The sequence below is a fragment of the Hippopotamus amphibius genome, chromosome 13, assembly GCF_030028045.1.
Source record: "Hippopotamus amphibius kiboko isolate mHipAmp2 chromosome 13, mHipAmp2.hap2, whole genome shotgun sequence".
Taxonomy (NCBI): Eukaryota; Metazoa; Chordata; class Mammalia; order Artiodactyla; family Hippopotamidae; genus Hippopotamus; species Hippopotamus amphibius.
Genome location: NC_080198.1, coordinates 64097096 through 64115233, shown reverse-complemented (window position 1 = coordinate 64115233; position 18138 = coordinate 64097096). Strand labels below are relative to the sequence as shown.

The following is an 18138-nucleotide window of genomic DNA, read 5'->3' as shown; positions in this document are numbered from 1 at the left end:
TCCTACAGGCATCTCAAATTTAACATGTTTACAGAAGCATTACCCCCTAAAATAAGTTCCTCCCCACCCGTCTTCCTAAGGTCAATTAGTGATATCCCATCACCCCCCCTAGTTTCTTAAGTCAAAATCCTAGGACTCATTCCTGAGTTCTCCCTTTTGTTCCAGCCACACTGTTCTCCTCTCAGCTCTAACACCAAGCTTTCCTCCAGTCAGGGCCTATGTACTTAGTACTCCCCCTGCCTAGAAAGCTCCCCCAGGCAGAACTTCTCTTCCTTCAGGTTTCAACACAAAGTTTCTTCCTGAAAAGGCTTTCCTTGATCACCATATCTTACATATCTTAAATGGCCTTCATCATGTATTACTGTTACCTAACACCTCACCGTGTTGTGTTGATCATATCCTCAAATTAATTTATTGCATTATTTTGTGTACTATTTTCGTCGTAAGGCTAGAGTGAAGCTCGTCCACTTCCATGCTGCCTCCCCTGAGGACAACACCTGTCTTGTGCACTGCTAGATTCCCAGCACTCAAAACCATTATTTGCACATCACAAACACAATAAAATTTGCTTCATGAATGAATGGTAATTAATAGGAAAACTGCTACTTTAAAACACTAGATAGATAAAAAATTTACCAGATTCAAAATTCCTATATTCAGTTCCCTTTCATTTACTCCAACAAAATCACCATATGGGGAACACCTACACCACTAAGTGACACATAGATCCACACTCCTACCAGGTTACATTTTATCATCTTATAAATGACAATCCCATCAAAGTATACACACACAAAGCAAGAGTACTTAAGAAGTCTAACACAGATTTTCCTCTGTTTGTGAATATATGTACATATTATCTTCAAAACGAGATAATGTAATAGTATTAGGTTATCACATTCATACAAAAATAACCACCATCTTTAAAAGCAGCAGTGTGTCCACAGGGTTTTACCTTGTAGATATATGTTATTAAGTGTCTTACATTTCTTAGCTATATTATTAAAATTCAGGCAATATATACTACATTCTTAATATTTTTATGAATTTAATTTAAAGTCCTTGAGCTAGCTTCCCCCCATTTTCAATTCTCTCTTGAATATAAGCACTAGCAGCAGCATGCTTCTATAGCTGGCCCTCTGATTTTCAGGCAGAAAAGACCATTAGGGCAATTCAGAAATTCATTCTTTTTTTTTTCTTTTTTTTAAATATAGTGAATTTACTTACTGTCTCTTTCTCAGGAGGCTAATTAACTTTTAAAAGCTGCTACAAGTATTTTAAGGACCATACTATTAGACAGAAACTACATGTACAACAGTTTAAGGTTTTCACTATTGAACCCTGGCTTTCACCTCGTTCTCTGGCTCATTCCTTCAGGTGTAGAGAACTAGTTAAGAGTCTCCCTCCTAGTCTTACAACAAAATAAGCCAGACAAACTGCAAGTTCAAGACTTCATGAACCCATAAGAGAGCTTAGGTCACAGGGCAACCAACTAGCCCCAAATCCAAGGTGACACAGACATCCGCAGGCAGACTCAGAAGGCAAGCACTTGTTTACCCGGGGCGGATGCATCTGGACATTGGAAAACAACCTGAATAAAAAACAGGCAAAAGACCTGAACAGACACCTCACCAAAGAAGCTATACAGATGGCAGGAAAGCATCTGAAAAGAAGGCCAACATCGTATGTCATTAGGAAATTGCACACTGAAACAAGCTGCTACATACATGTTAGAATGTAAGGTAAAATTTCTCTCTAAACTTTGACCAAGATATTGTAGTAACTTCACGCTTTTATGAACTGTTTCCCCATTCCTAAAACATAGCAGGGAATTATGGAATATAAGAACAAAAAGAAAAATACAACCAGAGTCAAAAATGAAAAAAGTATCAGAAACAGAAAAGAAACATAATGCTGTGAGTGAACTGAAAGCTTCAGCTTGTCAAACAAGTCTGCAATGGTAGCCTGGGGATTAGATGGTGGAAGTAAAAGGGGTGAGGTAGTAGTCCTGCCCCTACTAATAGGACTCAGACTCACTGTTTGAAACTAGGGGCTGGAGCAGGGGCTCTGCCTATTAAAAATGCAAGAAGGAAACAAAAAGCACAGACTACCACCTAGGGCTATGGCTTTTAAGAAGCAGCAGGGAGGGCAAACACTCAGCCTCCATGGAGACAGGAACTGAACCTAAAAAGATCATGGGTCAGTGACTAAACCTACAAAAATCACTTGTATTGGCTTGGAGTGTGAGTGTCATATCTCAATTATTGGCCCTCATCCTAGACTGCATTGAGGGTGGGGAGTGGTAGACGAAATTGGCAGTTCAAGCAAGGACAGCAGAGGTAGAAGTGGTGATCCAAAACGGAGAATGAAAAAAAAAAATTACAAAATTTATAGTGCTCAGAAAGAAAGCAGAAAACTCAACAATCAGAATACGTGTTCATGTCCAGATGAAGGTAACTTACAAAACTGCCAAAGAATTTAAAGAAAATGTATTTGTGATATTCAGATAAATAAAAGCGGGAATAAAATCCATTTTTTAAAAAATGAAATTATTTAACAAGAAAAGGCACAAATCAAATAAAACAGGGGAGAACGCGAGAAATCTTCCTCATAGGGACTTTCACTGCCAGATAAAATGCGGTATGTGGCAGCAGCCCAAAACTGCCACTGCAATAGCTAGAAAAAAGTTATCCATTACAAAATTTATATTGTTAAAGATATGAGAAGGCTGTTGAAGCAAGAGAACAAAATGAATTAGAACTCCAGAGGATGGGAGCTGATTCAAAATGAAAACAAAAAACCAAACCACCTGCTGATTTCTTCTCAGGGGTCATTTGCTGATTTGAGGCACATAGTGATTTTAGGTATGGACTGAGAAGCAGGCTTGGGCCACCCTGAGGGACTCTACCAGAAGAATAAAATCAGCACAACTTATAGAGGTCAGTTGTGCCTCTTTCAGAGAGAATGCAAATCTGACGTGTCCCTCACAAGAGGCTGATTTTCTCCAAGGTACATTTGCTAAATTCTGGTTTGTACTTAAAAAGCTCTGGAACTAGGATGAGTGTGTCTAAAAGCCAGCATGAAATCTCCCATAGTCTGTATGTTGAAGACAAAACTCTGCAAAAGGGAAGGTACTTGCTTTAAACACAAAACCCATCCTCTTCAAGACATTTGTTAGAATTCGAACGTATAAAAGGCAGGAAGTCAAAGGACTAAATAAATATTTCTTGGGGAAGAACTGAATTACCAATAGTCCTTTTGGAACTCTCAATCAAAAGCTTAGGTCCACACCAGAATAACAGAAATAAACTAGCAGTCTTACTCAGACTACAAAGGAGGCCCAGCCCAGCTCCATCCCTGATTACATCAGCCCCTCACTCTTTCTGCCCAAATGAGAAAAAACGAAAACCTTCTCTGATGAAAGATATTATCTGGAACTCTAGTAATTTAACACACTGTTTGCCATACAATGAAAAATTATCAGACAGCAAAAGGGCAGAAATACATGACTGGTAATCTACAGGAAAAAGAGACAATAAATACAGACCCAAATAATCTAAGTATTATTGTTAGCATAGACTAAAATAATCATGATTAAAATGTTAAAGAAAACAGACTGGAAAATAAATGGATAAAAGATGAAGAATTTCAACAAAAAAACTCACAATCTACAAAAACAAAGAATTAAAATTTCATTTAGAACTTAAAAAAGTATGTATTTCATAGTAGGAATTATTTGGATATATTCAACACCATCCTGATTACACCAGAAGATATTATTAACAAATTCAAAATAACAGACCAATAGAAAATACCCAAACTGAAGTCTGAGAAAAGAAGGCTATAGAACAAACAGAATTGTGTGGAAAATACATGTGGGATACATTTAAAAGGTCCCCAAAGAAAAAGAAAGAATCAGCTTGAAGCAATAGTGAAGATAATGAATGAGACTTTTCCAAAACTTCTGAAAAACATCAATCCACAGATTTCAGAAACTCAATAAATCTGAAACAGAAAAACCGCCAAGAAACCACACTTAAGCATGACAGTCAAGCTGCCAAAAAAACAACAGCAACAACAACAAAATACAGAAAATATTAAAAGGAAGCAAAGTAAAAAGACATCGTCATCAAAGAAGCAAAAACAAGTCTTCAGGAAACTTTTCAACAGAAATGAAGATGTTTAAGACATGTTAAAGATATCCTTAAAATGCTGAAGAAAATGTATGCACGCACACACACACTCACACAACTTCTAAACCAATACCAAGTGGAAACAGCCTTCAAAAGTGAAAGTGATTAAAGAATAACAATTAATGAGTGGATTGAACAAGGCTGCTTTGTGCCAAGGTCAGTATAAAAAATCATTTGAATCCCTACACATTAACAACTTAAAAATACATAAAATAGTATTTACAAACAACAGCACCAAAAAAAAAAATCAAATACTTGAAAACAAATCTAATCAAAGTGTACTGGACCTATACACTGGACACTATAAAACACTGCTGAGGAAAACTGAAAAAAATAAATAAATAAACAGAGGGATATACCATATTCATGGATTAGGGGATTCAATATTGCAGACAGGTCAATTCCCACAAATTAATCTAAAGATTCAATGTAATCCTAATCAAAACCTCAGCCAGAATATTTGTGCACTCAATCTCTCATGTGGCCTCCACCACACCCTCAAAGGAGAACAAGTGTGAAAAAACAAATACTGTGTTATGTGTTAGTATTATTTTACAAATAATTTTGACCTTGCAGGGGCCTACACCACACTTAGAGAAACACTAAACCATCTATGTCCACTTGCCTAGATAATATTTTACACTTCCTTCTTCTCAAACCTCCAAGATTCCCTTGCTCCCCATGTTCATTGGCAACTACTGACCTCGTTTCCTAGATAACAAAAAATTAAATAAGTATAAATAACATTTAACATATAAATGTATGTATGCATACACACACACACCTCTAAGTATATACAATTAGAAGAGAACTTCCACTAACTCACTGGAACATCTACTCCACCAATCCACCTGCATTTATATGCACATAATCTGCCTTCCCTCCTCTAACTATGGATGAACCATCTGTGCTCCTATCCCATCCACTCTAATAACAGATCCTTCCCTATCTTATCTTCTCAATGATGTATTTCCAGCAGTTTACCCCTTCTCTCTTAAATCACCAATCTCATCTCTTCTTCAAACACATATCCTTCTCCAGCTATTATTCAACTTTGTTGCTCCCCTTCTTTACAGCAAAATGCCTCAAAAATTCTGCAGTATTTACTATTTATTCCTCTCTCTTACTCATGACCTTATTATAATCAAGCTTTACTTTCCACTCCACCTATACCTTAAGACCTCCATGTTACCAAAATCAACCCTCAACTCAGCAAATACCTGACTTAGCTTATCACTTCCTCCTTCTAGTGACACTGTCTTCACTTTGTCACCTGGCTTCTCCTGCTATCACACTAGCTACGTTTTCTTCATATATTCTCAACCTTTGAATTCTGAAGTACACTAAGGTTCAGATCTTGGATCTTCTCTTTTCTCTATTTACATTCATTCCTTATAGAAGTTAACTAATACTCTTAAATACTGTCTATATTTCATTGAAACCGAATTTATATAGAGAGACAGTACCTCTCCTCTATATCTAGCCTTGTAAATCTAACTGCTTACCCAACTTCAGATGTCTAATGTTGCATAAATGCAAAACTAAACTTCTGACCTCAAACTCCATCTTGCTCTTGTTAGTCTTCTCCTTTTCAGTAAAAGACAACTCCATTCTTACAATTTCTCACACCAAGTATCTTAGAACCAGCCTTTACTCCTCTGTTTTTCTCATATTCCACTGTCCAAAGTGCTACCAGGTCAGTTTTAAAAATAATCAGAATACGACATTTCTCACTACCTCCACCACTTAACCTATGTCCAAGTACATTGTCTCTCACCTTGACTGCTGCACTAGCCACTTATTGGTCTCCTTTCTTCCACATTTACCACCCCAGTTCTCAACACAGTAGTTAGTGTGATCTTTTAAAATCATAAGTCATATGATATTTTACTGCTCTGTTTAAAAGACTTAATGGCTTCCAATCTCCTCAAAGTACAAATGAATGTCCTCACAACGGCCTCCAAGTCCATACAGTATGTGGCTCCTAATTACATCTCTACTTGTCTCATATTACTCAACTACTTGCTCACTCTGTTCCAGCCACACAGGCTCCACGTTGTTCTTCTTGGATAATATTAAGTCAACTCCCACCTCAAGACTTTGCACTTGATATTTCCTCAGTCTGGATACTTCCTCCAGGATGCCCTAACCTCCCCTATATAAATAGCAACCCTCCTCCCCCAACCTACTCAGCACATCACTTCTGCCATTCTTACTCTTCTTTGATTTTCCACATAGCACTTATTGTCTAGTGATATGCTATACGTTATCTTATTAACTCTTCATTTTTCTACTAACCAGCCACCCTAAAATGTAAGCTCAATAAAACACAGATGATATTTGCCACTTTTTGTTTTACTAATATGTCCCACTATTAAGAATGGCATCTGGGGACTTCTGTGGTGGCAAAGTGGTTAAGAATCCCCCAATACAGGGGACATGAGTTCGATCCCTGGGCCAGGAAGATCCCACATGCTGCGGAGCAACTAAGCCAGAGTGCCACAACTACTTAGCCTGCGCTTTAGAGCCCTCGAGCCACAATTATTAAGCCAGCATGCTGCAACTACTGAAGCCCGTGTGCCTAGAGCCCGTGATTCACAACAAAAGAAGCCACCACACTGAGAAGCCTGCACTGTAACAAAGAGTAGCCCCCACTCATCACAACTAGAGAAAGCTTGCATGCAGCAATGAAGACCCAATGCAGCCCAAAAAAAAAAAGAAATAATAATAATAATAATAATAATAATAATAATAAATATATTAAAAAAAAGAATGGCATCTGGTGCATTCCTGGTATCTAATATATATTTGATAAATCAAATGAATGAATAAACCAAAGTAAAATAAGAGAACTCAGAAATACATGCATATCTCACTGCAGGAGTATAACAACCAATAGTGAAAGACGAGCCAGTCAACAAATGCTAGTAGAACAATCAAGTAGCAAACAAGTTTTTAGATATTAAGACCCAAAAAGGCCAAACTATAAAGGAAATAATAAAAAGAAAAGATTGATATATTTGACTATATTCATTTTTGTACATTTCAAAACAAAAATTCCACAAGCAAAATGACAAGCCACAGGATCAAGGATATTTAAAATAAGATATCACTTCACATTCACTTTCCAAAACGTAAAGAACTCTGATAATATGGCAAGTGTTGACGACCTAGTAGAATAATGGAAACTCAAATTACACAGTACTACAAGAGGATAAACTGATATAATTTTAAAGGGTAGTTGGTACTATCTCAGAGGTGAAGATGGTTATACACACCTTATGACCCAAAATTTCACTTCTAAGTATTCAACCTGGAATCACCCTTCACTACTTTAATCCTAATCTATGCACACCTGAATACCCAAGAAAGTTCTTAACTGTTTTGTAAAGTTGAAAAGTTGAATACATCTTAAATGAGTTTCAACATGACAATGAATTATAGTATAAAGAATGAAATTATATACTATATAGTAAAGTGAATCACGTAGATCCACATTTAACAACATGGCTAAACAGAAAAAAAAAAGTTACACAGAAAATGCTGCAGAATAGTGCTAGCAACACAATACTATTTATATTGAACAATGGTTTTCAAAGTGTAGTCTGGGGATCCCTAGGAGTCCCCTATTCAGGGTCATAATAAAACTAAGATGTTATTTGCCTTTTTCACTCTTGTTCTCTCCCAAGGATAAAGTGGAGTTTTCCAGAGACTGCATGCAGAAACAGGGCCATGATAATCCAGCTGTCTTTTATTAAGCCTAATATTAAAAAAATTTATGAAACAATGTAAAACAACACCACTCAAGTGTTTTGCTTTTCTCTTTTTTTGGTCTTGGACAATATAGCTATTCTTTCATTGAAATGTTATTTATGTTAATATATAATAGATTTATTATTATTAAATATATTCATAGTTAAATATCAATTTAAATTTCAAATAAGCAAATACTGATAGATATAATCCACATAAATTCTTTGGTGTCCTCAATAATTTTTAATAGTATAAAGGGGACCTAGAATAAAAAAGTTTGAGAACTGTTGATATGGAATCACAAATGTACAGAACTAGAGCATGTAACAAGTATGTGTATATACATATATCTCTCCCTATGTATATAAACTAATCAAACTACATAGGCATAAAAAATAAATTCACAGGAGGGGTCACCTGGGGGTGTGAGTAGATCAGAATTAAAATGAGATACCTGGGTAGCTTCAAATGTGGAAATTTTTTCTTTAAAATAGAAACAGGAAACCCAGATTTAGAGTAAATATGGCAAAATGAGTAGGTACATACATGTTTGTTTTTCTATTTTATTAACTTTCCTGTATAACTGAAGCATTGCGGGTAGGAGCAGTCTATCATTTCTTTTATAAATTTATTTTCTACAACAATTTCTTCCCCTTTAGTATCATTATTTTTTCCTTTTCAATTCCTGTGAAGTCCACTGTTTGCAAGTTGCTTCTCTCCCTAAAGTAGCAATTTAAAAACATATTAACTGACATTTAAGTTACAAAAGTTCTCATTTCTAAGTAAATATGAAATTTAAATGACAATGTCTGAAAGAATGATAAGAATTCTACAGATGAAACTATGGATTTACAGAAGAGAGGCAAAAGGTGACGTCGTATGACTCATATCATATAACATATCTGATGCTATTAAAAAGATTCTCCATTGATAAAGATTAATTTCAACATGAATTGTAAAAGACACTAATAAAATCATCAAAAATACTGGTTTTAAATATTTTTCATCTAAAACTACATAATCTATATGTATAGATTATTCCACAGGAAAACGGGATATTTCAAAGCTGAATATGGTTAGAGTAATGCAAATTATCAATGTGACAAAGTTATAATGTTTTAAATTATAGTTATTCATTAATTCAGGAAATACTTACTGAGTCTCTGCTACATTCTAAGCCCTGGAGATACAAAGACACAAGACAGACAGGTGCTTTGCTCATTCCAGAAGGTAGACAGAAAGTCAAAGTGAATAAATGCACAAAATAACTCCCAATCATAACAGACACTGAAAATTAAGAAATAAAGACAACAAAGTGGGATGATGTGATTTAAGAAAATGACTGGGTGGGGAGACTTCTAAAGATTCAATGGACAAGGGAAGCTCTCAGAGGAGGTAACATTAAAGCTGGTACACCTAAGTGATACCAGAGCAAGTAGCCATACAAAAATCTGTTGGCCAGAATGTGACCTATTTCAGAACAATAATAAGGACAATATGGATGAAGAACAATGAACAAGGCTGACAACAGTACAGGCTGAAGTCAAAGGCTAGTAAAGGCTAGACCATGTAAAGCTTAGATTTTATTCTGAAGGCAGTGAGAAGCTATCTGCAGGTTTTAAGCAGAAAGTTAGTAAGATCTGATTGCCCTTAACTGCTTTGTGAAGATAAGAGGGACAACAGTAGCCACAAGGAGACCAGTTAGGAGTGGCAGCAATGGAGATGAAGAAAAGTTGAGGTATTTGTTTTATTTTGGAAACAGAATAAAAGTAGCTGACAGATTGAGTGTAGGGGGTGAGTAAAACTGAGGAATCAATGAGGACTCCTAGATTTTTGATGAAAATTAATGATTTCCTATTTGAAATATGATTTCCTTAGTTTTTGTACTGTTAGCTATTTCCACAACAGTGGTATACCACAACCACCCCAAAACCCAGTGACTTAAAATAACAATCCTTTATACTTTCTCTTGTGTCTATGAGTTTGTTGTACTCCAGGCTTGGAGTCAAGCTTCAGGTTGGGTGTCTGGTTTACTCCACATCTCCCTCATTCTCTTTGGACCAACAAGCTCACCAGAACATGTCCTTCTCAGGGTAATGAGGCACAAAGAGGACAAGCCCAATCACTCACACACATGTTAAGTCTCTGTTTTGGGTCATGTCTACTAACATCCCACTGGCCAAAGCAAATCACATCGCTGAGCCAAAATCAAAAGGCAGAGAAGCACCCTTCTCCTCTAGCAGAAGGACTGCAATATTACATGGCAAAGACCAAGGGTAAAAGGAGAGAAGAAGAACAAAAGCAAATAATTCAATCCACACCAGTTTCTATGTACTCAAATCATGAGTCACAATTGTAAAAGGTCACCAGTTTTTGGAAGGTTCCAAATTGTTTCTCAAGATAACCACAAGTAAGATATAATTAGTTCTTTTAATTAATACTTATTTTCATTAAGTAATTACATGAACATTTCATATTCTACTTTATTACCAAAGAGTATATTTAGCTGCATGTGTTGTAGAAAAAAAAATGACATTAGGGATATTTCTGAGATTAAGATAACATGAAAGAAAGAAATTGGTTTGAAATTTAAAACAATCATATAGTACGGTCAAAGACATCACTAGATCAACTAGAGGGTAAAGAGAGGCAACTAATTAGAACATACTGCAAAGAATTTTTTGTGGGGAGAAAAATAATTATTTACTTATTTTACTTTATAAAATCAAACCATCTCACTGTATAGAAACCATTATACTTCACAGATATTTTTTAAAAAAGCAGAATTGCTAAAAAAAAGTTAAGGGCTAACAAACACACTAAAAAAATCTGCAACATATATAACAAACAAAAGGTCCATATCCTTACTATGTATATGAAGTTCTTACTAAACACTAAGAAAAATAAGACTATTCTTATTCATATCTCTTGTCGACTTTAACATTGTCTCATATGCTTATAAATATTTCTTGAAAGAATAAATGAGCTTAATGTGTTCCGGTGAAGTGTGGAAACATGATACATACTTTAGATGGAAGACAACCAAATTATGAAGGGCTTTTAAAGTCCAGCAGAGAAATTTAAATTTGTTGTATAGGTTATCACAGGCTCGGAGGAATGACCTAAAGAAAGCACTGTTTTACTACAGTTAACTGGCCAACTGTTACCAAAATGAATTACATATAGAGAGGCTAAGGTTAACTAGAGCACCGAGGAGGTGATGAACAAAAATTCTAGATTAGGGTAATAAGAATTCAAGAACCATTCCAAGAAAAAGATTAAATACTGCAGAACAGAGAATTATAATAGAAAACAGTCAAAGAAAACTCTAGAATCTAGCCTGGGCAGTGCTTCTCAAACTTCAATGTGCACAGAATTCACTTAGGAATCTTATTAAAATGCAGATTCAGTTCAGCAGATTTGAGATTCGGCATTTATAATAACCTCCCAGGTGATGCCAACATTGTTGATCTTAAGATCATACTTTTTAAGTAGAAAGGGTCTCGGAAATAAGTGTAATTATGGAACAACTTAGATAAGAGAGTCAGTTTTCCCAGACCCAAGATAACGATCAAGCCTCCTTTTATAAGCTCTCTTATCAGCCTCTGTCCCTCCTTCTTAGCACTTACCAGAGCTCCATTTTTACATTTATTTTTGTGATTATTTGTTCAATGTATTTCCCCCCACTTAACTCAGTATCCTGTCTGGCTCACCACTTTAGTCCTGTTTATCTGGACATTAGCCACACATCTGGCACATAGCAGGTGCTGATTATTTGTTTAAGAAACGAGTGAATGAGTCAATGAATAGAAATGCTAAAAGAGATGCTGGACTGAACAGAGGTAGGTAAGTGTGGGACATGCCAGTGGAAAGATATATGTTGATCAAGAATGAAGAGAAAGGCTGTTGATGTAGATTTGACTGCTATCGTGTTAGACACAAGCACTGGTAGCCATGTAAGTAAATAAAATTATTGAAGGAGTGCACATACAAAGAGAGAAGATCTAAGAAAGTTTTGCTGGACAAACAGCCAGAGAGAACCTAGAGGAAGTGCCACCAAAGATCAGACAGTGGATTCTGAATGGAAGAAAGTACAAATAATGAACAAAGTTCTAACATACAGCATCTAAGGCTAAACACAGATTGAGTAGTGGATTCAGAAGCTATTATATTTAAGCATCTTTCTGTGAATATGTAGACGCAGAAGTCAGATTTTAGTAAGTTAAGAAAAAATGAGGTGATAGGGAAGAAGCAGCAGTACTTGCATATACAAATTCAAGATAATATAACAGCAAACACTATAATTTTTATCTCCTTTTGGGGGGAGATAAAAATTATAGTGTTTCTCTAATCAGAGAAGTAGAAAACATGTTCATGTTAGAAAATGCCCATAGGAGCCAGGCTGGCATATATAAACAAATGAAGTGATCTTGGGATAGAATGATGAGAGTGGAGGAGTGGATCAAATTAGAATGTGTAGGCCCCACATAAAGACAGCAGCTGACTCAGGGCTCAAGGCCACCAGATTATTGCTTCAAGAAAATGAGAATCTAATACTGTCAAAATTTCCAATTTTTTTTTTCCCCAAGAAAACCCTGCAATCTGGATAGGTGTGTGGAATTTTCTGAATTGGAAAAAAACCATATTCAACCTATGGGGCACTACTTTACTCTACTCTTTCTAATCCAAAATAAAATCGGAGTTATCAAGAAGTAAATTAAAAAATGGCCAAGCAGAATTAAGAATGTGGCTAATGTTAAACAGTATAAATATAGAGCAATATGTCATGCCATTACAGAACTGATTAAATGTTGAAGACTAGTTCAGCAAATGATAAAGGTACCAGGAACCAAAGGAAGCAGCACTTAGACATGAAGTATGAAAGAAAGAGGAAACCACCTAAGGTAGGCAAAAAAGACTTTAGGAAGAAAAAAGGTCTGAATGCATGGAAGTCCATTTCAAAGCCAAAATAACATAAGAATTGGAAGCAACAGACAATTCAGTGAAAACTGACACTATTACACTAAAAGAAATGTAGAATTTTGATTATGAAAATTATATTTTCATTTATTTTATTCAAAATGTGAACAGCAAAGACTCTTTTACAAGACCTTTTAATCTGACAACATTTAAGAGTTAGATAATGATAGTTATCTTAGTCTTAGATATTCAAGATAGATAATGGAAAGGAAATACTTTGCCTTGAAACTACCCCACAACTGAGGGTAAGAAGGAAACACACATTCTAGTCCCATTCTGTTCTTTGTCCCTTTGTTGAGTTTGCCAAAAATACCTGCAGCCAGTTAAGACAGACGATAAGACATTTGGCCACTTAAAACTATCTGGACCAACGCCACATTCATACATGCTGAAGAGCAGACAGCAGGTTAATAAATTAATAATCACTATACCAGAATGGTCTGCATTTAAAATTGACCTAAATGATATAATATTCCAATTTCTTTTCTTATGCAAGAACTTCAGCTGTCTTTCAATCAGTTTCAAACATATTCTAGATAGGTAAGCAGTATTATTCACTCATTCAAATGATAATAATTTAGCACTTATGTTATGCAAAGTTTTGTTCAAAGCACTACTGTAAACATAAAATATTAATCAGTCATGAATAATGTCATGAAGAAACATATGCCTAATAGAGATTACAGAACATGTATGCATAAATAATTACAAAAGAAGTTAAGAATCTAAAGAGCTATGAGTGCAGAACTATAAAATGTTCAAGGAGAAGGAGATAAAAAGATTAGAAAGAAAATTTCACCATTCCAGGATTCTTAATTCCACATGAAAAACAAAGGTCACGGTCCAGTCTTCCAGCTCCCAATCCTTTTCTAACAAGCCAGTGTTGCCTTTCACCACTTTTCACACAACTTTGCTCCTAAACTCTCAAAGTTTAGAGTTGTTCATCCTTAATGCTTCATCACAATTTTATTCCATTTACACTTAATTTGTAGTGCTGCTAAAGGTGTTTCATTAATTCCTATCAACATTACACAGAACCAAACTTTTTTACTCAACTTGGAAAAATTGACATCACACACAATTGACTCACACCTGGTTTTGCAGATTGTTGACCAGAAATAAAAGAGAATAGTATCCACCACAAACAAAGCTTTGTACTTCCACTCTACATCCATCTAACTCTCCAAAAACACCCCTGGGGGTTCAAGGACCATGATAGTAAAGTTCAGAAACAAGTTTCTGGTTGAAAAAATAATCATCTTCTCAGTTGTGCTTCTAAACCAATCACGGGATCTAAAACTACTAGCCCCTCCCACATTCCATAACTTAGGTGCCTTGATCCTTTTGTCAAAAACAACAGGAATCTGTTTGACAGAGGACTACTAGAAAACTACCTCTAACACTAACTCAAGAAAAGACAATTCAACACAAAAGGCAAAGTTTTGCAATAAAAGCCTGAAGCAGGGGGCCGAATGAAAGAAATCAGCATTTGGTTCTCAAAACAAGTAAAACTGTAATTGTCACCAACTTAGTTCCACCAACAGAAATAGAAAAAATATATATATTCTAAACATAGAAACAACAGCTTTTCATTTTAACTAGTGAAGAAAGAAAAATGGAAAATAACAAAAATAAGAAATTAATGTGTATTCATTCATCATTCCCTTTAACACGTGATCTAATTCCATTAGTGTTAAAATACTCATGTGCTGCATCTACACTATAATAAGTACTTACCCGAAGTACCAATATTACTTCTTTTTATAGAAATAAGATAAATATTAGCGTAAGAACTTAAAGCTCCATGAAGACAGGGTATTTTGTCTGTCCTAGTCACTAATGTATCTACAGCTAAATTCCACGTAACACACAGACAGTTCTCAAGAAATATCTCCAGCTGAACTGTGCTGAAAACACAAAAGGCTCTCAATAAACATTTACTGTAAGAAGGAATGAATGAATGGATGTCAGAAGAAATTTTTTGACAACTAAATCTCAGAATCAACAGAGTATACTCTACCATGTCAGAAGGAATAGAAGTAGCAATATTTAACATGAAGTTTAAGATTAACATGAAGTTCCTTTCAGTCTTTTTTTTAATTATCATGAAGAAAACGTGATTTCAAAAAACTGGTAATTAACAAGTTACCATTTAGGTATTGATTTCATGTAAGAAGTTAGCTTACCGTACTGGATACTGTATCTAGCATCACCAAGGGTAAAAAAACAAAGATAAAAAATTAGGAAGTAAAACTGAAGAAAAGTAGATAAAAAGCATTAATTACTGAATCACTCTGAAATTTCCCCAACTTTGTGGATGTGTGAAGAACTAAGATCTTTGTCAATTTTCTATTTCTATTAAATTGTTTCACACATGATTATATGACGCCATCAATATTACCAAGTGTTAGATGTTAAGAAAGTAACAATATACAAACTGGTTTGGGAAATTGTTTTTGTCAAAAATGAAAAAAAAAAATTACTTGTCTTTGTTGATATTTCATCTCCCGTCATGTTATTACGTCCATGCTTTGTCTCCCTCAAAATAATGTAACTCTTTGAAAATAATGATCTTTTGCTCCCTTGTCTACTTGTTGAATTACATCTATCCTTGCCTAAATAAAATGTATTCCTATCAAAATTCTCTAAAGGACTTATTTAACAAGTCAATCACTAATAAAACCCACAATAAAATCTTAACTATTTGTCCAAAAGCAGAGGCCTAGATCATCTAATGCCATAGACTATGTAAAAATATATATTTTTTAACTTTTAATTGTGTTCTCATGTCCGCATTTGACTATGGTTATATTACTGCTTCACAGTCCTAAAGGAAATGTAGCTCTATGAATTAGCAGAAAATGCTTTTCCAATACCAAAGTCACATAATCTATTTAATGCTTCATTACTTCAATGAAAAAGAAAGTGACCCAAGTTTTTGAAAGATCCAGCATAAGATTAACAAGAGCACAAAAATGGTCCAAGTAGAAAGAGTAGGCTTTCCCTAACCAAGTATAGACTGGGAATACAAACTGATTAGCTCCTTCTGTCAATCAGAAAATCAATACTGGTGTGGTTTTTACACACAGTTCTATTTGCTTCTTATTCCCCTTCAATGAGTAACTAAAATTTACACAGGAAGAAAAATTATAGAAAAACCATCTGAGTAGAAGGATCTTTTTCAAGAAAATCTCTGATACTGTAGCGAAAGATTTGCTTAGGATCAGAATATATCAAAAATATACAGTTATCAGACAATTTTAAATATTTAAAGGTATTAGAAATTTACATAACTAATTCCAATAAAACAAATTGCATAATTACATAATTTAGTTAGACTAAGTTCAACTCAGACTAAGCTCTTTGAAACATCTTCTAAGGTGTCAATAAAAGGACAGTTTATGAAATTACCTATAAGAAATGAAAATTCCGCTCTTTGACTAATGATACTATCTCCAGAAAAAGCAGTGAGTCAAGAGGAAAAGAGCTGTTTATGTACAGAGACTTAAGTCTCCTAAAGAGTAAAGTTTAATATTAAAGACTGCATTATTAATTTCATACACAGTGATTCCATATTGAACACTGTCCATCAAACCTGGCATCTCACACTTGTGATACAGGTATCGCCTAACAGATTTCCTCATTAATTTAAGAATGACATAACAATTCTAACCCTGATTTTGATGGCTAACAGCAGAAGATAATAGATTTGTCCTGAGTTTTACTGTTGACACACATTAAAAAGTCTGCAAGAATATCACACCTCTCAAATTAAGTTTCTTCAGTGCTTCACATTCTGTTATTAAACAAGTAGAAGATATACTTTTAATCCATATCCTTACAATACAAAGCTTAGATTTTGTTTCCTTCCACATTCAAAGTAAACAGGTGTATTCATAACCACAGATTATCCCCAAATACACCAGCAAAGTTAAGAAACAAACAAAAAAAACTAAAAAAAGTTTAATTTTTGCACAGAACCCAGAACACCATGACATTTTGTTACCTTTTAAACGCTTCAGCTGGGTTTCTTTCACATTCCCCGGGCTGCAGGAAGCTTTGAACTGCTGGATCCCTTAACTTGTCCTCATATCCTTGGAGAAGTCCACTGCGGCAGATCTGGGCAACCAGACCTCTAATAAACCCTCCAACACACAAAGTATCAGAGTCCTGGGCTTTGCAGAAATGAAAGGCCAAAGCCTGGCGATGTAAACCTCTCTGCAAGCTTGTAGGTGAACTTGGCCACAAGAGCTCAGTGCATAAGGCTGTCTTGCCACTGCCAGGCCCTCCTACCAATAACACACCCCAGGCAGCTCCTTTTCCAGAGACAACACTAGCATTATTCCCAGAATTCATTACAAGGGGTGGTGTGTTGACAGCACTGTTGCAGCAGTTAGTTTTCTCCTGGAGGCAATGCTGAAGCTTGTGGAAAACCCACTCCCTACAGTAAAACTGTTTCCCCTGCAGTAAACTCGTTTGAGCCATTTTGCAGACTTTCTCTTCCCAAGGATTAGTCATAATAGGTTTCTTACTGTCAACATTTGCTAGAATCTGGGTACATCGACACAGGTCTTTACATTCACTAGGACGTAACTTGCATCTTAAGTTGACTTTGAATGACAAAGTAACCAGTTACAGTAAAATTCAACAGCCACAGAGTCCTTCGGCCAACAGAATGTGCATGACTTTATCTGGCTCTTTATTCTTGATAATCAGCAAAGAATATATTAGTTTACATTAATTGTTGAACTGGTGGAAAACTGCCTGGTTCCAAACCTTGCCAACACGTTTCCTATATCTTGATGGGTCCCATAACTCCATGGTTACATCTGGAGTTTATGTGATTGTGGATGTTTCAAGCATGCAGATGAGACAATACATCTGGAAAACTGAAGAGAAAGCCCAATCTTTCAATTTGTACAAAATGCTTTTCCAGATTTCAAGCGTTAACTCTGTATCTGAAAATTAGATGCAGAAAAGGTGTCCATTATAGTAAATGCTATCAAAGAGATGACATTTATACTGCAGACTGTTAGTGCTATACTTCTTGTTGAAGGACAGTCACTCAAAGTACTACACCCTGCCAGTTTTAGGTATATGGGCAACTGCCAGGGAGGGAACTGTTTCATATTACTGTCTCTTAGGTGGCAAAAATGACAAACCACTGTTAACACCTCCTTAATTCAAAGCATTCGTAAAATGCATTTTTCAG

The 18138-nt window shown here is 35.4% G+C and overlaps 1 protein-coding gene across 2 annotated transcripts in view; it reads right to left on the bottom strand.

The window, feature by feature from the left end:
• Positions 1–18138, bottom strand: part of ANKRD50 (ankyrin repeat domain containing 50) — a 40259-nt gene that overhangs the window by 20728 nt on the left and 1393 nt on the right. The window contains exon 2 of one of the 2 annotated variants that reach the window (XM_057705473.1): positions 16933–17884. In XM_057705473.1, coding sequence (XP_057561456.1) covers positions 16933–17444 — 512 coding nt within the window. In that variant the 5' untranslated portion in view covers positions 17445–17884. The remainder of the gene's footprint in view (positions 1–16932; positions 17885–18138) is intronic. The other variant, XM_057705474.1, reaches the window with a different exon arrangement.